The 24875-nt window shown below is 42.3% G+C and overlaps 1 protein-coding gene across 1 annotated transcript in view; it reads right to left on the bottom strand.

Annotated features, from left to right (window-relative positions):
* EGFR (epidermal growth factor receptor) overlaps nt 1-24875 on the bottom strand; it is a 161496-nt gene that overhangs the window by 20981 nt on the left and 115640 nt on the right. Inside the window, exons 5-19 of the mRNA XM_066322696.1 lie at nt 23939-24007; nt 21598-21716; nt 20042-20183; nt 19244-19360; nt 18558-18684; nt 18386-18459; nt 17130-17220; nt 16183-16382; nt 15013-15145; nt 13587-13686; nt 11598-11755; nt 6233-6268; nt 4801-4942; nt 3001-3123; nt 1680-1778 (exon numbers count right to left, since the gene is read on the bottom strand). Coding sequence (XP_066178793.1) covers nt 1680-1778; nt 3001-3123; nt 4801-4942; nt 6233-6268; nt 11598-11755; nt 13587-13686; nt 15013-15145; nt 16183-16382; nt 17130-17220; nt 18386-18459; nt 18558-18684; nt 19244-19360; nt 20042-20183; nt 21598-21716; nt 23939-24007 — 1730 coding nt within the window. The remainder of the gene's footprint in view (nt 1-1679; nt 1779-3000; nt 3124-4800; nt 4943-6232; nt 6269-11597; nt 11756-13586; nt 13687-15012; nt 15146-16182; nt 16383-17129; nt 17221-18385; nt 18460-18557; nt 18685-19243; nt 19361-20041; nt 20184-21597; nt 21717-23938; nt 24008-24875) is intronic.

Here is a 24875-nt window from a genome sequence, read left to right as displayed (position 1 = left end):
AAAAAAAAAAAAATCCACAATTTTTCCCATGGCTGAAGGACTTGTGTGTTTGATTAACAACACCATCAGCTCCAGACAAACAGGTCCATTTGGGACATACCAGGGACAGGACAGAAAGATGGACAGATACACTCTTCTTGTTGCTTAGGACTGAACCACAGCAAAGGAAATCTGAAGCTACACTGAACTGAGTGCTTCTCTCCTCACTCAGGATTCTCCTTTTCTTATACAGAAATTTATATATCCTTGGTGCTGCATGTTTCATGGCTTTGGATCTAGTTAAGATTTTCATCAATTCCAACTTCAGGAAACTTCGTATTTAGGACTCTGACTCTCTTGTTGTAAACTCAGCCATTTATCAACTCCTGAATCAGTGTCCCATAGCCTTTCCTCCTGTTTTCCGAAGGGATGAGTTATATGCAAACAATAAAATAGAAATCTCAAGCTTCTTTCAGAAAGTGAGATAATTTCTTGCATTCTATGGCAGAGAAATCAGACAGCTGGGATTTTAAAATAGTATTTTGGATTTATAGTTAATTTAATCCTATTTAATCACGCAACTATTTTTCGAACACATATATATATAAATATATATGTCCCTCTTCCGGGCTAAGTAAAGGTGGACCGTCCACCTGTCAAGTCCAGTATAAGGATGGCATGCCCCATGGAAACCTAGACTTCATCTCGTGGTTGTGCCTGGATGGATGGTTCCTCGAGCCCCAGTGTCATGACCCCGTAACGGCATGAATGCTCGCACCCGAGACCCGAAGGCCTCTTTCTGACGGAGTGGTCCTTTCATAGGAGTGCCCTCTAACTATGCCAACGACCTTCTTCTCCGACAGCGCCGGGGAGACCACGCGTCTCCCGAGAGGTGGGGCCCCAATCCACCTCCGGCGGCCCCGCACCTTTAACGGGTGTGTTGTCACCCTGGGATTGGGGACTTTAGTGCATGTGAGCCCTGCCGCTACGGTTGCACGGATTCACCGCAAGCTGGTCCTGGTACCTCAGAGGTCCGTCCACCATGAGTGCCCTCTCACTTGACAACAGTGCAAGGAATATCAGCCCTCTCACTGGATAACGTGCGAGATTTAGGCCCTCTCGCTAGGATTTAGCGTTCAAATAGATCAGCGCATGAATGTTTTACTAGAGAGTGTTGGGTCAACATAGGTACTCCCGCCATTTACCCGCGCTTCATTGAATTTCTTCACTTTGACATTCAGAGCACTGGGCAGAAATCACATCGCGTCAACACCCGCCTCGGGCCTTCGCGATGCTTTGTTTTAATTAAACAGTCGGATTCCCCTGGTATGACAGTCCACAGGATTCATAAATCATCAGGTCTCTTGTTATTTGGTTTAGTTGTACCATCATAATCACAATGAATGCTACAGCTTAAGGCCTGAAATATCAGCCTAATGAAAAAAAATTAGTTGCAAATGTATGGTCCTGACCACTCCTTAAGTGCTACCCCACAAGTATAAAATCTGTATTTGGATTGGGTTAATGAGAGACACAAAAACATTTCAGACTAGGCTGCAAAGTGCAGAACTTCTAGATGGCAAATTGAGTTTAGGATGCAAAATACTTCTTCCCGCACAAAATCCTGAAACACCTCTCATTGTTAGAGAAGAAAATCCACAGACCACTGACAACTTGAGAAAACAAACATGAAAACTCACATCAAGTATTTCCTTGTTGGCTTTTGGTGATGTAGCCTCTCTCAACTCTTTAATAGCAACAGGAATTTTAACCTTCTCTCCTTCTGGGATCCAAAGTCCCTACCAAAAATAAGTACAAAGGGTTATTCAGTCTCATACCCAACAGGTTAATTCTCACAGTTACATATATATTTTACATCTTCTGAGCAAACTAAATATTCTGAGCAGTGGAAAGACATGGCAGAGAACAAAAATATGCAAAAAATGTGTCTTGTGGGTATTACCAAATTCCTGTTAATGGGATGGTACTTCTTTTTCAGTCAGCTCTACCATATTTTCTTGAAAAAATATGTTCATTAGTATGTCTGTGTAAATAGTCCAAGATATGCATAAAGAGCAACTTTCGTGGATGGGAATATAACTAATTAGAGCATCACAGCAACTGCACATGCAAAACCTTGCCACTTCCAATTTATAAATCATGAGACGAAAATAATTAGCATTTTCTCATTAAAATCCAGAGGGCACCTATACTGTACAAATAAAACAGTCCTATACACATGCAGTGGCAGGGAAATCTGTATCCCACTGGTGCAGTGCTCTACACCTATGGTGTCAGGAGACCATTAAAGTGGCAGGTCAGCAGCGTGGCACTGTGAGGACATGCTGCTGAAATCCCCAGCAGTGCAGGTGCACATCTTTTTGGGCCCCTGAAGTTCCTAATCATAGCTGGAAGCCTGATTCAGAATACAGAGCTTTATAAAGAAATATAGGAACCTACAGTTAATGGAAAAGCCTGAAACACATATCCTGAATAAAAGGAGGAGCACAGAAAAGTGGAACCTGATGAAGAAGCACAAAGGATAAAGGAACACCAAGAGAAAAAATAACTTGTGAATCTACACAACTGAAGGTGTGCAGACAGTTTCACACATCCAAATCAATTCTAATGGAAGAATGATTGAAAATTATAAAAAGATCCCAGATGACACAGAAAAATGGCTTTGCACTAGGTTAACCAAAGTGCATTTCTTTTTCTTCTTAATATTCACAATGGGGTGTATTTGACTGTGGTAGTTTTCAAGTCAAGATCTTTGTTCTCCAGGTTCAGCAGTATGGCTTTGGCAATGTTTTATGTAAATCTTCTCCTGTTACCCAGTTTCTAACAAAACTAATGATGATTGAGTAATCTCTCTACCCTTCAATAGATAGATATGTGCTATAAAATCTAGTTAAAAAAAATAATCTACGCAATGATTGAAGTTCCCAGTTCTCATTTGCTTAGGTTGCTTCTGCAGGAGGGAGCAGGATGAAAAGGGGAATAGAAACATGGTGCTCTTACCTTATAAACAGTGCCAAAAGCTCCAGAACCTAAAACCTTGACCTTTTTAAATTCTGTTTCCTTTAAAATTCTCAGATGAGCCTGGTTTGGTGCCTCCCCACTGGGTGTCAGTGGTTCAACAAGCTGGTGCAGAGAGAAGATGATGTTAGAAGGTTACACAGTCTAGAAGGCTATACAATCTAGAAGGCTGAACACTTTGTGGAAGCAAATAAATCCTTCCTTTAAAATAATGAACATTTGATTCCATCTGAAGTTTTCAGGAGGATAGCTCTGCTCTGACTTGCAGGAATAAATACCTGCTCCAAAAATCAAGCACGGAGTGGCAACTGCCATTTTGAAGCAGAATGAAGGAATAGCTCTTCTCAAATGGAGGCTTATGACTTCAAAGCCTTGAAACATGTAGCATGAAAAATAATGTAATTACCACAGATGTAAAAGGAGATTATTTTTGTTTTGAACTTGTGAATAAATTATTTAAATGTTTAAAATAATGGGCAAGAATCACTTGCAACCTTTCATGTCTGCTCTTGTTTAATTTTTTAATAAAATTCCCGAGGTATCAGTGGTTCCCCCAGACCATGCAGTATACAAGCAGCAATTGAAACTCTGACAGTGATTTTTTTTCCTCAAAATAAGGATGTTGAATTGCCTATTGATTTTTTCAAAACTTTATCTCAGCCTTACTGCAAACAGAGGTAATGTCCTCTGAAGATATTTAATGCTTTTATGATGCATAAGTCAGCTTTTTCCTTAGTGTTTTTTAAGAATAAAACCATATTTAGCTAGATTCAATGTGATTTTAGAAGACCAGCAGTGGCTCTGTTGTGATGAAATATCCTCATTTTGAGGAGTCCAGAGGATACAATATGACCTGAGCACAAATTGAACTCTACTATCACAACTGCAGAATACAGCAGTATGTAAAATATAGTTTCACAGTGCAATGAAAAACAAGCTAGATTGGTTTTTTCTTTCCTTTTTTTTTTTTTTTCCCCAGATATTAGCAGCTGACTCTGCAAAGCTGGCAAGTACAAAAAGAAAGAAGCTGCAGCTGGGATTTTAGCATGATGTTAAAAACACTTGGCTAATTTACTAGAACTGGACAAGAAAGAGAAGAAGTCTAACTACAAAATAGCAGCTTCCACCCAGGATTAGGAATTTTGCTGTATATGAGGTATCCAGAGTGTGATGCTGTAATGCACCCAAAGCCACGCAAAATCCAAAAAGCAAAACCTTCTTCATGCCCAGGAGAGTGAACCATTCACTTCGATGGCTTTATGGGCTTTTTGTGCTAAAAACAAACCAAAGACAAGACACAAACACTTCCTCAATTGCTTTCCCTCCTCTCTTTTTTCTTTTTTTTTCCACAGGATCAGGCATGCACCTGATCAAGGCGGTAAAATTTTTAAAGGTACCCCAAGCTGCCACAGGAGCCTTAAGGCTTGTGACACGACTTGAGGCTGAAGATCTAAACAGGAAGGTAGTATGGATCAGCAAACACACTGCACCTCAACCAGAAAGTGCAGTTTTTTCTGAGCAGACAGTCTCAATGACTTTCTTTGGGATTGAGACATCCAAATCCCTTAAATATTTTGCAAATTACATGCAGGGGGATCAGATTTGAGACTGAGAAGGTGTTAGGTGCACGCCACTTCTTTCTTGAGCAGCGTGTCAGCTGGCACCTTTCCCATCCCAAGGGATTGCTGAGCTACAAGGCAGATGCAGGGTGCTGTAATCCTCTGGCACAAGGAGGAGGACGCCCACTGCCCCAGATGAAGCAGGGGTGCTGGCAGTGCTCACCTCCCTCTCCTGCAGCAGCCGGCGCAGGGTGCGCTTCCGGACAATGTGGCGTCTGCGCAGGTACAGACCGATGCCCAGTCCCACCACCACCAGGCACAGGAGGCCTCCAACAACACCGGCTGCGATGGAGGGGATCTTGGAGCTGCAGCACAGGAGGGGATGCAGAGAGAGAAAAGAATTCTTAGGTGTTTGATTTTAAAGAAGCCCTACAGAAGTTGTAGGAAGCCTTACGTTTTGATCCAACACAGACTCCGGACACCCACGTAAGCCTATTTGACCTTTCAGATTTCTCGGGCACCTGTATTTTTAAGTCCCTCATCCAGTAATTTGTTCAAAGTGGTGCTTAATTTCCATCTAGTCTTCGTACTTCCCTCAAATTCATAATTGGAACTGATCCTCACAGCTTATGTGAGGGGATTTCTCCTTCCTCCGACAAACCCACCAAGCACAGGAGCATCAAATCTCTGCTGCCTGTGTGTACCAGCTGTGGGAAGCCCTCGTGTGATCAGAGACACGACGCATGTCGAGAGAAGGCCTCTCAGAAAGGCATATGCAGTTGTGATACCAGCAATGCAGCTGACGTCCCCTCCCATTATTGGTGGGGGGAGGAAGGATGTTGTATGGGTCACAGTGAATGTCAGATTATCTGTCTTCCTTAGAAGTCCAAATGTCTGAACCCAGGTATTGTGTACCATCCCCACTGTATACAAAATTGCTGCCTCTTCATTAGAGCATGGGTAATCGCAAATTTAAGTTGAAAAGAAAAACCTATTTTCCAAGGTTGTTTTTTGGTCTGTCCTTAGAGATTTTTCCCAGCATTCTTCTAAGTTGTCCCAGGGATTACTATTAAATGCAGTCACTTATTAACAGTACTTCTAGGCTGAATTTATCTTGCCATAGGATGACTTTGTGGCTAGAAACTAAATCCCTTTCTCTCAGTCAGAGAAGACTGTTTGCTTGTTGCATGACCTCAAGCACATCATGAAGCCAAATAGTGTGATATAAGATCTAGTCTGTGTGTGATGAATGAGCATCCATCTGGGCACACAATATTTGGAGATGTACAGATCACAGACCCTCTGCATCTCTGAATGTCCTATAACACAGGCAACTATATCACTCCCAAACATCTCTCTCTCTGCCCTTAATCCTTTCTTTTTCCATCCCCTCCTTTTATTCTTCAGTAACAGATCCCTGGTCTTGCCTTGACAAAAAATGTAGGCAGAACAAGACTTTGAAAGTCTTGCCCCAGTAGCAATATTTCTCAGTTCTTTAAATATTTTTTATACCTCTAAATCTGCTCTAGTCTGTCACTTCCCTGAAAACAGCTGAAGACTTTAGTCCTAGCCTTGCAGTGTCCAGTATGAAAATGTAAACACACACACACATTCTTTCCAGCTCTGCCATTAATTGTAGCAGATGAAATACTCACCCATTTGGACAGCCTTCAAGACCTGGCCCTTTGCACCTGTAAAAACAAATGAATGTTATAAGCATAGTAGCTCTGGCCTACATACTTCTGTAATTCCAACTGAGAAGAGCGCTACTGATTTGAAAGTTTGAGTTTCAGAGCAGTCCAAGTGTTAACATAGGAATTTATAATAGTCATACACTCCATTAAATATCAGTCAACAACCTTGCTCCAAAATCTTTTATCTAGAGAAATAACTATGCTGCATACTTAGTTTAAAGAAAGTTTTAAAACACCATTTTAGCATGTGGTAGAAGTGGGGGAGGACACAGATACACACAATTAATGGATTCCCTGTCTTTGTGCAGAGCCCAGGGCTGACTGTGGATGAGGACAGAAGTAGCCTCTTCTTCCTACCTGGACAGAAATGCATGTGGAAACACGTCATTGCAGACCCTCCTGCATAATCCCTGTTCCCTGATAAGGTAAAGATTTCAATTTCCAGACTTTCTATTGCAACAGAAAACTTTGGTAGCAGATACACAGATTTCCATCAAAAAATGGGATTTGACAGCACTCTCTCAGGCTACAGTTTGTTGGCATGTGTCCACAGTATTTTTCCTTCAGAATCCAAAGTCTTATGTTACTGGTAATGTAAACAGGTACAGTCGTCACCCAGAGAGCCAGGAACTCTACCAGCAAGTCATTCACCCTCCATTTGAGTTTAAAATGCTCAAAATTTTGGCAATGCAGTGCAAAATAAAATACAGATGAAAACACAGTGACTGCATTTACTTGATGGTCTAATGAGTGTGAGAGGCACGCTGCATTCCCCAGGTGCTGCTGGATTACGAGATGTATGCTCTTCATGGGAATTGTGGTTTTTGTGGTGTCTACTGAGGAAGGAGAACATTACTGAGAGGGTGACATCACCTCTGGAAAACAGAGCACAGGAAGGCGTAAAGTCCAGTTTGTGGTATCCGCTCCCTGCGCTGACTTCAAGAAAATGGATCATCCCAGAACAATTCCAGAGGAGGTCAAGTAGGGGGTAAGGAGTGAGGCCATGCCAGGAAAACTGCTCTGGAATCCCTCTCACTGAGAGGAGGAACCAGAAAAATATCAGAATGCCAGGTAGAGTTGCAGATTTTCTCTCGTAACTTGGTCTGGGTCTGGGGAAGGAAGAGGTGAAGCAACTACTAATTTTATTGGGTTTTAGTTAGTTTGTTTGTTTGTTTTCATTACTCGGATCTTCCCTTGTGTATTTGCCTTGTTTCTGGGCCAACACAGTGCTCCAAGACCCAGCATCTGGAAGGTCTTGTAAGTTCACTGGGCTCCCATGCAAGAATGTGCATCCTGGTGTCCTGGACATGCTGGAAGTGCTGTGCATACCAATTCCCGGATCCCGGGTCCTCAGCCTTGTTAGCTTTCCTACCAGCATACAGCTTGCTTTGTTGGCTCAGTTGTGTAACTGAGCACAGAGAGGCTGCACGTGCAGAGCAGAGCCACCAGCTTGTCATTATAGGAGGCACATCTTGCCTTGGGCTTCTCTCTTCAGGTGCTCAATGGAAAACTGATCTAGGACTCCAGACCTCATCTAGTCATGGTCTACCTCCCGGATATGAATTTCTAACCCAACAAAGCATGTGCAAGCTGCTCTTGATAAGATTGTGAAATTAGAAGACCTCACCTAATTTCAGAATATGACTACTGTTCCTCAAAGTATTTCTTCCTCAAAATTCTGGTTTGCCATGCTACTTCCCGATGGAAAGTTCTCTGTGTGCTTCGTAACAGCAAACAAAACTGGCTTAGGGGATCATAGCTACAGTCTGAGAAGTGACTGACCAGTTCTTCTCTTACACATCAAAGTAGAGGCAGGAAAACTGTAGATTTTTATCAGCCTCCTTCCTTTCCCCACACAAATCCATCAATACCAAATCTCATAGGATAAAGTAAAAAGGTGTTTGGGAAGAAATAGAGAGATCAGCTTGTGCTTTTCAAATCCCACTTGGTCTTCTGATTAATTTCACAAGTCAGTGAAAAAACAAAGCCCATAAGGATTATCCCTCCAGGACTATATATAACTATCTTTCTTAATGTGGAATTTTATGATGACACACTACATAAGTAACCTAGATTTTATGGAATCTAAACTATCATGTTTTCTATTCCTGAGTAATTTTTCTTCTGCTTACAGAAACTAAAATGACAAATGTGACCTCATGTTATGAAGCAACTCAAGATTTTATGGATATATGAGATGAATATAACAGCAGTTGTAGTCGTTGATATATTTCTCTACTTTTTGGAAAATTAGTTCTGTGTACAGCTCCTGAAAAGTACTTCATCCTGAACGACACATTTTACCCGTCTATGAAAATGTTACTTGTCCCAGTGCAGACACAGCTATTTATTTCCTAAATCATCAAGATCTTACCAACTTTCTCTTGACTCATAGTTCCTAATTTGATATAATACAGTCATTATGACTGATGGCCTTTTGGAGGAGACTCACACTAGAACAGCCTACGTTACTTCACAATCATAAAAAAAATAGAAAATAATTTTAAAATATTTTTAAACTTTACAAAAATTTTACTTTGTCCTTTCTTTCTTAGTAACCCTCAAAGAGTGACAAAGGCATAGAATTTGTGCTGTGCTTCTGCAGCCTTCCCTCTCAGATCCCCAGACCACTTTCTTATCTCCCCCAAAAATCTCTTAGCATTTAAACTGGAGACTGATGAGACAGAGAGTGTTGATAGCGACTGTGGATGGAGGCAGGATGTGCCAGCCAGCAGTATTGGCCACACGGGTGGCCTCTTCTCCTTGCTTATCCACCCCAGCGGCTGCGTCTGAGTTTATTTCCTGTACTCTGTGAGACTGGCAAAGAAAAATCAAATCCTTCAACATTGACCAGATTAATTAAGATGGTGAGTGTCGTTAACTGATGAACACATGGGGTAATTCTGGACTTTTGAGATGTTGTTTTCTTTGTCATAGCATATAGTCTCAGCTGTACTAGAGGCAAGGCAAAAGGAAGTTTGTGTACAAAATCCCTGAGAGAATACAACAGAATTGGGAGAGAATGGGTCTTTTGGGCTAAGCAGAAGAAAGCAGCCTTCATTCTTTTTCCTAATGAAGGCTGAAAAATGGTGTCAGCAAAGAAAATGAGACTCAAAGGGATTCTTCATGACATTCCAAAAGAAGCAAAGTACGACCAGTACTCATACCTAAGGCAAAAAAATGAAATTCGTGACAAAAGTCAGCTGGGAAGAGAAGTCTTTTACTTGAAGCTTCTTCAGATAAGGAAAACAGAGCGAGATCCTGGGAACCCTTACTTGCATGACTACTGAAGTCACCACACTTAATCGTGCTGATAAGATTTTGTGAGCTCTAGCCGTGAAATTGGACAGGGACAGAAATGAAGTTGCTTCTTGTCATGCAGGAATTGCTGTGACTGCAGTTTCTAAGGATGCAAAAGCTTTGTGAGACAGATGTTTTCCACCCACTGCTAAACAGATCCATTCCCACAGCAAAATGAGGGAAAGGCGTGAAGAGAAATGGCATTGTTGATGGATTGTCTTCAGCGGGACTACGCTGTGCCTGACTGCGTGTTTCCATATCATAACCCTGACACTGGCTCCCTACTCATCCATGGCCACAGATGTCCCATCTGTATAGCAAATATTGTAACACTAGCTCCTTCTGGCTCTTTGAGCCAGTCAGGGATACAGCCTATTTCATCTGCCACATTTGGGTATCAACTTGAATTGGGCTACTGAGCATGTTCACAATGTCACTGATGCAAACTTAGCCCAGCTCTTTCATGTGAAAGGTGAAACTGATACTACTTTTTATGTTCTGCCTTAATAACACAGAGCCAAATACACTGAGGAATATGTTGGGTAGCCCTCATTTTTAAAAAGTCTCTTTACTGTAATCTAATCTCCTGCTTGACTCCTGTGGTTCCCCCATCCACTGCTAAAGCAAGGCAGGAATTGACTGAATTCTCTGATCACTTCTGCTTGGAGAACTTGCTTGTGCACTAAGAGCCACCTAAACTATGTGGCTTGTTTTACATCCCTGTGTGGCAAATTATATTCTCCAAATCCGCATTAGAGTCTAGTGTTTGATCTCACTACTGAGGTCACACAGTAAAAAAAAAAAAAAAAAAAAAAAAAAAGCCTTGGTCAGATGTGGTTACTCATTCACTATTCCAGTAATCAGCTGCATTTCCATGTGGCCAGTTAGAAGGAGGATATCAGACCATTGTGGCCAGTTCGTAATCAGTAGGGGCTGCTGATAAGCCTTGTCTAAAAAAAAAAAGCAGGGGGCATTGCTGTAAATCGTGGCAAATCCACCAGGCTGGTATAACTGCTGTCTGAAAACCATTGCACTGAATTTCACTACAAGCACTAGAAAGGGCTGTTACTTGCTGATTCCACCCTTCATCTCCTTTTTTCCATGAGGGTAGGGAACTGGCAGTTGGATTAGTTAATATACGATGTGAAGGTTGGTCTGAGTATGTTACAACTCTTCTCTTTTAACACTTATTATGGCATATTATAGAAGGATTTTGGATCAGACAGACTTGCAGGGTAAAAAGCAGGGGTCTGCGAAGGAAAATACACCAAACGTGGGCTGGTTTTTTGCTTTGAAAGCATCACAGTCCCATAACCAGCTCTCAAACCCTAAAACCTTTTCCTGTGCATCCTATGTCTTTTGTAGGTTGGAAATCAGGAGAGGAGACTACTGTTACTTGTGATGCAGGTTAAACAGATCAATTCACACCTTGTTACAAGTTGCAGTTTAAGTGTATCCCCAAATGAGGACAAAAATGGCTTGTGTAGATTGGATTTACTGTGATGCCTGTTAAAAGAGCCGCACTCACAAGGCTGTAAACTCAGAACAAGTGCTAGCATATGGAAAGAAGGGAAAAAAGAAAATAACTGTGTTACCCACTGAGATTTCCCTCCTGAAGGTTGAAAGGTGCAGAGAAAAATGGACCCTGGGAACCCAGCATCCACCAGATGTCACTGATGTTCTTAAAACCAGAGGATACAGCAACAAGCCAGGTGGGGAAAAAAAAGGTGCATCACTGGTGGGGGAGTCCTGTAAAATTCTCTTTTCAAGTTATCAAACAAGCCCTTAAACTGTTTTTTTTTTTCTCTTTCCTTCTGTATAAAGGCAAAGTACCACTGACCTTTTTCTACTTAAAAAATTTGCCACACTCTGCTTACATTAATTGTGTCCTCCTGACCTCTCTTGCTCCCTCATAGTTCTTCTCAGTGGTTTGACATGGGACCATCAGGAAGAGAAAGAGCTCAAGACAAGCTGTTTCTCTGTTTCTTTTCTTCCCTGTCACCATTCAGACCCAGGTTTTACTCACCCTCGAGTGCAGTTTGGATGGCAGAGCTGGCAAACATTATTCCCATCAGCGTATTTCCAGACAAGGGTGTCATTCTCACCCAGAACCCCTGCTGGGCAGGATTTCACACAGTGGGGGCCATCTATAAAATGGGCACACTTCATGCAATTGTCAGGGCCCTGCAGAGAGAAACAACTGGTTTATATTGCCCTTACATCAGCCTATTCAGGAGGAAACTTAGAAGATAAATCTAAATGCCTTCCACTGCTGGACGTTTTCAGCATTGTCTGGTTTTATTACCTTGCTACCTGATATTCTTGCAAATAATTGCTCTTGTAGAATGGACCATACAAAAGACTGCTGCTTAAAGCTAGTATTTTTTTTTTTTTTTTGCATTGTTGCTTCTTTTTTTTCCCTCTGCCTTCTGTCTGGTTGGAAAACTTGCCTTTTGCATTTTAAATGGGGAAGAATTTGATGACACCTTGACAAGGAGTTAGCTGAAAAGCAGACAGGTTGGTTGCTACCCGATGCAATCCACTGTCACATAATTTAAAATAGTGGATATAGACCTCTTGATACCTCCCTGAAATACTGGAATCAAGTCATTATTTTTCTAGTTTCTCAGCACAGGTTCTTTCCTCTGTTACAAAGAAGCATAGGATGATGAAGGCAACCCAAGGAGTCCATGCATTTTTTTTTCCACTTTGAAGAGCACTTAGTTTGTATTTAAAGGCATTGCCTTCAGCCACTTTTGGCAGAACTGTTTTTTTTTAAGACTGTAACAGCACCATGAATGACCTAAATATTTTAAAGCAGGGCAACCAGCAATTATGGGTCAAATTCTACTATGGAGAAAAACCAGGCCAGATCCACAGTCCTGGTTGCAGTGGGACAAAAGTAAGACACACTATAGGAAGATAATTTTAATCACTGTAATGTCTAAGAGCCACTATAATAGATTGATTACTACATGCTAGGCAAATATGGAACAGGGGGTCACTGCCTGAAGGAGTTTATAATGTAAATAACATCCTTGAGGCCATGGTGCTAGGAGGGAGGATGGAAATGCTTCACAGTACTGAGCAGTGACTCTTCAAACTGATGATGAGTGTCCTTGTTCTTGACAGGATATGGTTAATTTTTGCAGTAGCCAGGAGGGGCATGGCTAGGACATGGGGGTTATTCTATATCCCCTCATGTCATTGCCAGAGGAGGGGGAAGGAGGGAGGAGGGGTTCCTTCTGATTGAGCAAGCATGGTAGAAGGAACAGTGGGGTAATGCTGGTTCTGAGAAATTACATGTGAATCTTTCACCTTTCTTGTACACTGTTATTAATGCTGTTGCTGTTGTTTTTCCCTTCTTTATCTCATTACTGTGTCCAGTAAATTGTTCTTATCTCAACCCATGATTTCTCCCTCTTATGCCTCCAATTCTCCTCTCCAGCCTACCACATGGGAAAGGGGGGAGGGAGTGGGTGAGTAGCTTGTGGTTTGGAGAGTCTCAGTGGGAGTACTAAGCTGGGGACAATAGGCAAGGGTCAAACACTCAGAGGCTGCTGGCAGTAGCAAGAGGTGTTTAAAGAGTTGGATTAAATAACAGAAAGGTGGACCTGTGATGGAAGTAGGAGATTTGATCTCAAAAGAGAGATTTGGACTTTTGCAATTAAGATCTGAGTTTGATCTAATGTGTGAACACCAACTTGGAAGCTGAATGTTTACATGTTACTCAAATGTTTGCCATATTTGTCAAAGTATTTTTTTCTGTAAAAATACAAAAAATATTAAACACTCTACAATGTCTGTGACTGTGGATGACATGTCAGAAAATAAAACTAACACCCTGAAGTTTCCTATCCTGCTTCCTTGCCCAAAGATCTTGACTTCTGACCATCCTCATTCTCTGCTTCACCTCAAACAGGGTTAAAATGAGACCTCAGGATTATCTGAACATGGGAAATACATATTAATACATGATCTGAGGTTCAGTTTGCTAAAATGAATCTGCTCTTACAGGTCCAGTGCAGGTTCCATTGTACATGGTGGAGTTTTGCACCAGGCACTCAGGGTGGCAGGGGAGGCACTTGGAGTCCTTTTCAAACTCTCTTGGCTCCCTGGAAAACAACAACGAAAGAAGAGAAATAGTTAAACCTCAGAAATAATAGCAAGTGATAAATTGCAGTCTCCTCTCCTTTTCCAGACTTTTTCACATTACACTGATTGTACTGGGACAGGAGAAGGGACCCTCTTGGCTACACTGGCAGCACTTGCTCAGTGCAGCCAGGAGGACGTAGGAGAAATTGGTTGACAGTGAAACACATGGCACTCCAGATTGCACACTACAAATTAGTTTACTTATCCTTTTAGGCTAATGTCATAGAATACTCACAACCATTTCTAGAGGCTTTTAAATGGTAGTGATGCAAAGAGATCAGCAAAAACAGTTCAAGTGATTCCAAGGCTACAAATAATAATTAGAAAAATTTAACAGCAAGGCGCTGATAATTAAATTCATGTCCTCTCTACGACACACAATGAAGCACTAAAATATGAAAGTTTTAATAGCAATAAAGCTGTTCCACTTCAAGTAATGGTGTTATTAATTAAACAAAATAAATCCATCATTTGACACAAAAAAATGCCCCGATCTGCCCTTCAGGTTGTAATAGCTGCTAGAGGGAATTCACATTAAAAAAAGGGCAGCTGCTAAACTGTAAGCCAGTACAGAAATACAAACATCGGAGGCATTAGCACCCTGACAAGTACTTGCTTAATACTCAAGAGCTTTAAAAGTCAAACTTCGTAATTTTGCTGCTAGACATGCCTTTTCCACCTATGTCACCTGTTGAATAGACAAACAAGGCAGCAATATTTTTTCCATGTCCTGAATGAGGCTGAGGCAATAATTTTGCTGGGAATTGCTGCTCTCAGTGATTTTTGGATGAAAGCTCATTCTCCCTTGACTGCAACTTTGCACACTGCAAGGGTGAGCTGCTCATCTGGGCAAATATAGGAGGAAGGAAGTCTACCAAGCAGCGAAGCCCTGTCTCTGGGGATGACTGAGCTCCCAGAGACTAAATGGCCCTGGCTCTCACCCAGTGTACTTGACATGACAATCACAGCTTGGGCTTTAAACTCCTTTCTTTCTTATGGGAAAGAAGCCCAAGACTTATCCTTCTTGGGCCTCCAGACAGTCTCCTTGTGGGCTTAAGGGGATGTTTTCTTAGCAGTCACCATGTCAGGAGCAAACTCCTAAGCAATACTGAATGGGGAAGAAGAGGTACCTTAGCTAGGTACTGTGGTTCAAACAACATCTCTGCAAAGCTAGGGAAATCCCATACAAGCAGAGACCCAGTTTCTTGCTTTCTTTCTAGCTACAACTTATTTTTAAAAACCCCCACACCATCACCAAAACCTACAGCACCCCTGAGACACCTTACCCTTGAAGGATGTTGCACTGTTTCACACATTCTTTCTGACGATCAAAAAACCTGCAGGAGAAGCAGTGGAAGGGCCCTGGGCCCCAGCAGCCTACGTCTGAGCACAGGGGGTCACAAACATGCTTGGCAGCAGCTAAAAGAGAAAGAGGGACAAGAATAGACGTGAATGTCAAGACAAGAGACAGGTCAAACTCTCCATTCTCACTCCATCTGACCAACCAGTTTCTCCAACATGTTCCAAAACAGATATGAATGGTTCTGGTAGAGTGGAAGAGGAGTAATCATGCTTCTCTAAATCCCAAAGCCTGAAATTGAGTGACTTCTGGCCATTCAAAATAAGAATGCTCTCCTCTGTGACAGCTTAACAGATGTATAATGAAGTTAGGCTGAGGGAGCTGGGGTCCACCCTGGGGAAGAGACAGCTCTGGAGAAATATTATTGGGGCTTTTTTGTACTTGGAGGGTGCTTAAAACAACTTTTTAACAAGGCCTGTAGTGACATGACAAGGAGAAATGCTTTTGAACTGCAAGAGTAGATAGATTAATGGCTACAATGCAGACATAGTTACAATGGGTAGTGAGACGCTGGCATGAGTTGCATAGGGAATTGGTGGATGCCTAATCCCTTAAAGCTCAATGTCAGATTGGATAGGGTCCTGAGCAACCTGGTCTAGTGAAAGACATCACTGCTCACAGCAGGGAGGCTGGCCTACATGACCTTTAAGGGTCCCTTCTCACAAAAACCATTCTGTATTCCTATGACAAATTTCTAAAATACAACAAATTCATATTCCGCAAAAAGAACTGATCAGATTTTGGCCCAGGGAACACTGCAGTCAGTAGCAGTATGGTTGAACAACAGCTGTGAACTTGTCAAAAAAGCCGGTGTTAGGAGTCAGCTTTTGCATCCTTCAGCTGATGTGGCTTCACTACGTTCATAGTAGCGCACAAGCTCCTGATTTGCTGGACACCACAAACTCCACATTTTAATGGGAAGAAGAAAAAATCCCGCTCTTCCCTCACCACTTTCGTTAAAGCAGAAAAGAGATGTTTCTCTTTGTAGCCAGAGAAACATGGAGAAAAAAGCCTTGTTTGAACCATGAAAATGCAAGCTTACTCTTGAATTTCAGCACAAGCTTTGATGGTGAGCAGGAATGCAGCTCTCACTTACCACACTCATTTTTATCTCTATTCTGTAAAATCTTTGTTTTCTGGCTCTCAGTTGCAAACAGGCTGTGCCAGTCCATAGTGTCAGCATAGCAGAGGTTCTTGTTCTTCATAATGGCAACATCTCCATCACTTATTTCCTTGAGGGAGCGCAGCCCTAGGGACTGTATTTTCAAGTTAACAACGGCAAGGGAATACTGGCCACTAAAATGGAGATGGACAAATAGAAAAAACAGGCAAGAAAGGTAATTAGTAAGCAAGATTTACGCAGCAGGTTTTTCCTTTAGTTGTCAAATACGTCTTGCTGTGAACTGCATTTTCTTCAAGCAAGATTCTGCTCAGCCCTCTAAACTTAATGCCTTGTATATGACATGCCTATTATGTAACAACTGCAATACTCACATCTGGTTTTGCAAGGGCTTTTAAAGCTAAAACTGGCAGGACATAAGCATTCTGACAAGTAAATTATGTGGAACAATGGTTGTGGCTAAAGCTGCTATTATTTTGTTCTTGTCCACCAAGTCATTCTTCCTCTTGGGGCAAGCCTAGGAGGGCACTGCAAGCATTGCTGATGTCTGCACTGCTTGGCAGCCTCCACCCACGACTGCCCAGCTACCTCAAATGCCACAGTGCTTCTGATCACATTATGACTTACCCAGACTGTAAAGAGCACTTTCTGTCCTGCCTGTGCTTTCAGGGTGGTGGGGGAGAACCTGGTCCTGAAATCAGGATCAGGGCACCCTCCATACACAGCACAGAGTTGAAGGTTTTACTCCCAGGGCGCATTATCTATGCTACAAGAGACGGTGCTCTACTCCTTGCAGGGTTTGCCCCATTTTACATCAGTTTTTGGGACACCTGGTCACTCAGCTTGCAACCTTGGTGTGCTCAGACAAGAGCAGCTCAAAACAGGGTTTCTCTTAGAGTGGCTGTGACACATGATTTACTTACTGTTGCTTTGTTCTGCCTCGTATGATCTCCAGATTTTCGAAAGCATAGAGATCAGTAGCATTCTCAGGCCAGGCTTGAATCAACAAAAATCCTGAAAGAGGAAAAGAAGATTAAAAAAGAATTGTAATGGAAATAAACTCAGTACTAGCAGCAGAGCCTTCTCCTGTAGCAAATCCTGCACCAGGAGAAGGCTCTTGTACTCTCCCTATGCTTATCTGAAGGATCTCAAAGTCTAACATGACATTTTAGGGAGCAAGGGATATTTTTAAACCCAGTTTTATAAACAGTTTACTTCTGTAGCACACCACGAGGGCTTAGGAGCGTAACAGAGCATGTCGGTGAGCTGCACATCCTGCCACACCGAGGTTCCAGCAGCAATGGCTCTTGCCAGGAGATACCCTGGCTGAGAGGCTGCAGGCTCGGGATATGTGGGAGAAAGGCAGCACTCCATCCCATTTTTCAGCTGACCTCAAGGAAGAGAAAAACTGAAACGTGGGAACAGAGCAGAATAACTACTTGTAGTGGATTTTCTGAGGCAAGCAGAATTCTTCACTCAGCTGAGGTATTTGGGAGGAGGGGGAGAATTTGGAAAATTGCAGGCTACCGTATGAAGCTCTTCAGTTAGTCGTTGCTACCCTGAAAGGAATCACACAGGTGAGAGAGGAAAAAAAGGAGAACTAGAGTCATGTCCGTAGACCTAGCCCCAATGTTACATTCATTTCACAATGGGCTGAACACAATTACTTTTAATTGATACGAGCAGCAAGACGGTGGCTGAGTGTTCTGCTGGCTGCTTTGTGCTCATGGAGACACATTTACCCCAAGGAAGAACTCTTAAGTCTGGAGAGGGTGTCTCCACAAGGATGACGCAAGCCACTGAGCACGTTTCCCTAAGGAGCTGCTGAAAGGTTTTCCACAAATAGAAACACACTTGGCTTTTTTTAGCCAGAGTGACACGCCTCTGCATCACCACATGCTTCTTGGGTGGCTGAGGATCTCCTCTGCTCTTACTCTTCTCCAGGGCTGACAGTTCAGCAGAAGGGATGTTCTGGCCAAACCACACACCTCGGATGGAAGACCAGTATGGGTTATGTGGGCGTAATGCTGGCAAGGTGCTGCTGACCACCTTGGTTAAGAGTAACCCTTGTTAGCTCAGAGACAAGAAGCACTTTGCATGCACTTCTCTTCATGTGCTTAAAATTTTTCCCTCCTTCAGCATCAGTCAAAAAATATCTCAGCTTAAATTCACTGCTAACCTGATATTTCTTTGACTGTTTTGAAGACATCCAACTTCTTGGGATCCAAAGGTAAGGTCTTTGTGAAGGCATCACTGAAACAAACAGAATGAGAAGTTGGGAAAAGAACAGCTTAGCCTGGATTGTCCCTAGCCCTTTTCTTTCAGTGCTTGATAACCAGCAGGTAACTCACCCTAGAAATGCAACTGGGAGAATGCTGACGTCTCCATTGATCTTGGTACAGTTTTTGAAGGAATCAATATTTGTGGCATTTATGGAGAGGATTCCTTTAAGTTCACCTATTCCGATGCCATTGCATACTGTTAAAGGAGAGAAAAAAGTTAGGGGGGACAAAAGTGAAGCCCAGGTACATGGCAGGGTAGAAACACGGAGGTGCCATGACTTCAGAAAGAATTCTCCTATGGTCAAACCTACCACTCTAAGATGACTTTCATATATTTTTTGCCTATTTTTGTTTTTCAGAAAGTGCCACAGGATAACTGCCTCCTGCTTGCCCAGCTGTGCAGCTCTGGTCTGAGCATCTCTGCACACAGGCGCTGGCACATTCTCTTCTCCCTTTGACCCATTTCCATTCTGCTTGATGAGACACTGGGAAGGACAAATGGAGGAGAAGGCTGACATGCAAGATATACATGCACACAGCACACAGTTTATCTACTGTACTTCTGGTGTATCCCATCTGGAGAGCATGCTCCACAGTCATGCTTCTTGATCACACCACTTGTTGGATCTCCAAACTATCACTGGATCTGATTTATATTGAATTTGCACTTCACTAAGATCAGAACTCCCTGCAACTTTCCTAGTAAGTTCTCTATCATCTTAAAGCCTTACTGGTTTATTCCACGCTTTTTATACCTTTGCTGCATAGCCCATCACACTTTTTACACTTCCGAACACCATTTTCCTCCACTTCATAAGTATCAGCGTTGCATGAGCGAACGCAGGAGCCGTGGTCGGTCACCACGTAGTTGTCTGGAAAAAAAAAGGAATACAAATGTGACTAAAATACAAGAGGGATGCTTTGAGGGCCAGACAAGCACTTCAACATCTGTAAGGCAAGGAGAATTTGAGGTTTTGGCACACTCAGGAATGTATAGGCATTAACAATGAACATCACAAACATCACTTGAATGTAGGTGAACATACAGTGCTATCCCATTTTACAGAGAGGGGAATGCTCATAGAACAATAAAACAACATTCAAGTTTTGATGGATTAAAAAACACAGAACTGTAACAGCAAGAAAGGAAAAGCAAACATCTGTAGCAATGATCACAGGCCTTGAGCCGGAGAGTTAAAATCAATTACTTATTAACAGTCTTAATTAAGAACCAGTTAAGAGTTGACAATGCTTTGGTAATCCATAGCATTGATCCCATATAGCCATTGTTTTAATGGCTTTTAGAAGATGCCTTTCTCTTCACTAAGAGAAAAATTTTCAGAAGACAAAATGCAAAGATTAAAAATCAGGCATGGTGATGGATGCAGACTGTTTGAAGAGGCTCACTTTGTCACCTGTTCTCAACTCCCACAGAAGTTGAAGAGAACAAGTGCTCTTTCACCTGACCACAACACAGAGGGATGACATAGGATCCTTCCCCCTTTTCTCCAACTCCCCACCTCCTCTGCAGCTGCAACCTGAAATGAACTTACGTGGACATTCCTTCACACAAGTGGCTCCGAAGCTGTATTTTCCTTCAGGGTTCACATCCATCTGGTAAGTGGTGGGGTTATACAGGACCAATGGTGGACATGTATCTTTGCACGTAGCATCATCCCGAAACTTGCGGCATGCCTGTGATTGAACAACAGCACCCATTAAACTGTCTTTGCCTTAAAAAGAGGCAGTGATTTTGTATCAGGTCTTCAAACTCTGATGGTATCACCTGCTTCCTGCTTAGCTCTAATGGAAACCCCAAGCAGCTACAGGGATGGTCCCTCAAGATCTGAAGCTAACAGGTTGCTTCAGGCTGGCAATGGAGTTTAGTATTTTTTTAAAAAAGAAACCTTGAGCTTTTCTTTTTCTGAACTAGAAACCTTGGCACTCTGGTTGGAGAGCTGCTGGGATTCACGTGGGAACAGGAGCAAATCTGCATGCCTTAGACAGAAAAATCTTCCCTACAAGCAGGAACGAGATCAAGATAAACTGTATTTTTCTTGGCCAGTTTTTAATAACCTAAATCAAATCAAGCCCTTTCCTGCAAATTACTGACTTTTCTGGCTAAATATTAAACTCAAGCCATATTTGGCTGCAGGTAATGAACAATTTAGCAAGCATTTATGAAGGGCAAGTTGGTTCTTCCAATCCAAATCTGCATTAAATTAATAATGACTCTCCTTTTCCCTTTCTTCTCCCCTGTCTTTCCAGATGAGAGAGAGCAACTGTCTTCTCTGTGAGCCAGTAAGAGGATCATAGCCATCTTAAACGCAAACCAGCAACAGAGGTAACAACAATAAAATCCAGGTCGGACAATTTCTGTGGTGATTACTGAGATGTCATTTAATTCCAAATAAAGTGTAGAGCAAACATGGGAAGAGTTAAAACCCACAGCATGCACCCAACCCCTGAAACTCTTGTGGACAAGAGATGGGATCTTTATTCTCTAAAGAAGCTCCATTTGTTTCTTCTCTCTTCACTGCCCCAGGACTCCCCAAACACAGTGCTTTTGTGGCAAGTCAAAAGCAGAATAGGAAACCCGGATCCACGTGTAAAGTTCGGCAAAATGCAAAAAAATAAAGATCCATCACTTTTTACTTCCCTTACAACTTCTTGCTTTAGTAAACCAAGATTATTACTGGCTAGTGCTAAGGGTACAAGGCAAAGCTGTGCTGGACTGGAAAACTGCTGCACCGTGGGGACAACTGTGAGCCCGTGGACCTGTTCATGTGGGGAAGTTGCCTACAGCAAACACTTAGATGCTCTGCAACAGCGTTGGACTCACTGGGCAGCCAAAAGCACTAACACTGGTTTGGAACACACTAGGAGGGTCCATAGGCAGAGTCAGTAAAGACCAGCTAAGGGTGCTGTGAAGTCCATGCCATCTTCCCTCCTAGCAACCACCCATGCAGGGAAGCCCTAGAGCACCCTCCAGGTCAGCATCTCTCAGGAGGCCTTCTGGGGCTGAAGAAGGCTAGAGGACATGCAGCTGAAAGCCCTGCTCGCCGTGTCAGAGGTTGAAGCCATTATGGTGGTGGTGTAGCATCATTACCAGGCAGTCACTCTCCCGAGGCCCAGTGCACCCCGCAGCACACTGGTTGTGGCAGCAATCACTGGGCACCTTTCCCCTGCACCGACCAGAGCACTGCTGAGCACAGATGACTTTTGTTACTGGAAAGAAACAAAGAAAGAAAAAATGAAAAACATCAGCTGTACTTGCTGCAATGAGATCAAGAAATATGGAGACAGGGTCTGGTGCAGGTTCTGTGGTAGATTTTCCTCGTGGGACATTCTGTCCTCATTTAAGGCCAAAGTCTGGGAGGGGCGGGAGCGAGTGTGGGTGGTGGTAAGAAGGGGTCATGTTCAGCCTGTAATTATCTTGACTCTTATGAGGTGCTAATAACTCTGGTCCAGCCAGGAAATATGTCCTGCTAAGAAAGAACAACCCTGTTGCATCAATGCCTAGACCAAGTAAAACTCTGTGACAGAGTCATTGCATCTTATAGCTGGGCAACAGGATAGAATCTGTCTCCATTTCTCTGAGAAAATTTACTATTGTTGGTGCTAACTTTAGGAAAAACAATGTGACAGAATTGCTAGGACTCTGTACTATAACTGGAAACTGTACATTGTTGGTTTGGTGCTTAAAATGTCCTTTTAATGCACTAAAATAGTTCCAAAATTTTCGGAGTTAAGCGACATTCACTCAGCAAGCAGATTTCATACGCACATTGAATTATTTTTCTTTAACGTTCAAATCCTTGGCCAAATTTTATCTTCATTACACAACTCCCTCAGGGTTTGGCACCAGTGCAACAACCTGAAAGAAGAACTGGCCCTGGTCCAGCTTTTTGCAGGGAAGCAAAAACTGCCTGCAACATTTTGTTGAGAATTGGGAAAGCTTCTCCATTTGAATATCAAAGCAGAGAAAAGGATAATCATAACAATTTTTAAAAGCCCCACAAATGAACGCCTAGCATGTTTTTGTACCACAGACCCAAAATGGGATTGTTTGTTCTCTAAAACAAAACAAAACAAAAACAAAAACAAAAACCTTACTGATCCACAGAGCCTGGCACAGGGCCAGGAGAACCTGATAGCTACTCTACTTCATACAGCACCCTGAGCATTTCAGCTGTGCACTGTGCTGTTATGACCTTCACAGTTGGCACAAGTGAGTTACAATATTATCAGAAATTCCTGTAAGTCTGAAAACCATGGTTGTTAATTAACAGAAAATTATTTCAAAAACTAGCCAGCTTCAGGGTATATAACAGCGATTTTTAAGAATCATCTACACACAGTTCTGTATCCAAATTACATTATTTTATTTTTTTCTTGTAGACCTGTAAGCAAGGTAGTGTATTTTCAAGGAAACAGATTATTTCCACAGTATGCATTAGCTTCTCTGATAGCAACTCCTCCATTCAACGAGAAACAGGGGAAAAAAAGGCACATTGTTCTACATGAATGGCATTTTGAATGGCATTTTTTCATAAAAATTAGCAGGAGAATAAAGCACCTCATCACTTTGATAACTATTGACTAGAGTTTCCTGCTGGAAACACATATTACATCAAACATTTTTACTTCATATAGAGTATCCCACGTTCATTTCCAAGAGAAAGAGACATATCCCCCAAACTTTCCCACATACGGAAATGTGGGATACATTTCAGCTGTCTAGATTCTCAAATGCCTGGATAGGCAAGTAAGAGCCCACAAAAAAAATTTGTTTTATGCACTCATCAACCTCCTGATTCCAGAGAGGGTTTGTAAATGCTGGAAGCTTGCAGGGCTGAGACCTGAGGTTTCCCAAGGTCCTGGGCCAGCTGTGCAGCCTCAGCTGCAGGAACTAACCCAGAAAAGGCCTTGTATGCACAGCCGCTGTCCACCCTGAGAGCCAAACTGCAGAGCCAACTGACAAAACCCAAAGCTTACACTTAATGAAGACAGGAAAGGTATATGGTTCTCTTTCCTCAAGCTCTAAGTCATACAAATTTGGTTTGATATTTGCAGACAAAAAACTTAGGTTTGGATGTGATTATTTGCAATGGAAAACTGAATGTAGGCTGTTGCTTCCATTTGCATTATGTCTAGATCAGCAGTCTTTCCACTGAACTTTTCAAAAAACAAAATGCAGTGTATTTCCTCACATTTTAGAGGAAAAAAATTAAAATAAGCAGTGAAACATATTGACATGGTGTTCCTTCTCAACCTTTACTTTAGGAAAAACAAACTGTCGCAAAATCTCAGGCACTTGTATTTCTGCTGCTCTCTTAGCATCAGGCAAGCATACTACCTGCATAATTATAGTTAGTTTTTCAGTAGACAGAAATGCAGTATGTATTTTAGAGCATTCAAGCTCTTCCTTAACTAATCTGCAGGCTTACATGTCTGGCAGTTTTGTTCACCAGGGCCCCAGCAGTGGTCTTCTGTGCAGTTCTGATGGCATTTGGGACCTAAAACACAAGACAGAGTATAATATTCTGTAAACAAAGAAAACAACAATGTACCATGAACAACAGAAAACAATGACTTGAGTTTTCCTTCCTGATAAACTAGGGTAGGAAGTACCTATATACCAGTGCTCAAAAAATTTGAGAGCTGAATTAGTTATCCTTTGTTCACCTCTGCTTTCCTACGTGCAGTTCTCCACCTCCACACCTTTGAGCAAGCAAGCACAATACCCAGCCAGTCTAGCTTACGAAAGAGGCTTATTTTTCCCAGGAACAGGAATCTCAGCTACTGCCCAGCTGGCCCTTCTGCTGGGGTTTTCATGCAATGGCAAGTCACCACTGGCTTGATTAAAGTCAGGCATGTGCCAGCTGCTCACTACAGGCCACATGTAAATCACTGTTTCTGAACAAGGCAGTTCTAAAAAGAAAACAAATCCAACTGGATTCACAGGCAACTGCCAGCTACTCTGACCACAAAGTAATTTGACTTGCCTGCTTCATGCCCTCCTCCCAATCCTCTGCCAAAAATACTCCTTGTGTAGGACTATGCAGCAGATGAACAACTGATACAGAGGTGGGCAGGATGGACAGCCACCTTGCCTGACCTCGAGGGTTCAGTGCCTGGTTCTTTCCCATTCCTCTCTCCTTGCTCTGTTTTTCCTTCTGCTTTCTCTAAATGACAAGCAAAGTCCCAGAGAAACAACATATTTTAGAGTATGGGACCATTATTAAAGCCATAAAAGGCTATCTTAGCAGATTAAAGTGGAATTCACTACGTTTAAAAGGCATTTTCTACCAGAATGTTTCCTCCCACTAACAGCATGTGATATTCCTCCCCATCAGCCATCAAATAGCTGAACAAATGCCAATA

This window comes from Sylvia atricapilla, chromosome 1 (assembly GCF_009819655.1).
Source record: "Sylvia atricapilla isolate bSylAtr1 chromosome 1, bSylAtr1.pri, whole genome shotgun sequence".
Classification (NCBI taxonomy): domain Eukaryota; kingdom Metazoa; phylum Chordata; class Aves; order Passeriformes; family Sylviidae; genus Sylvia; species Sylvia atricapilla.
The sequence above is the reverse complement of the archived record's forward strand: the minus strand, read 5'-3'. Positions and strand labels throughout refer to the sequence as shown.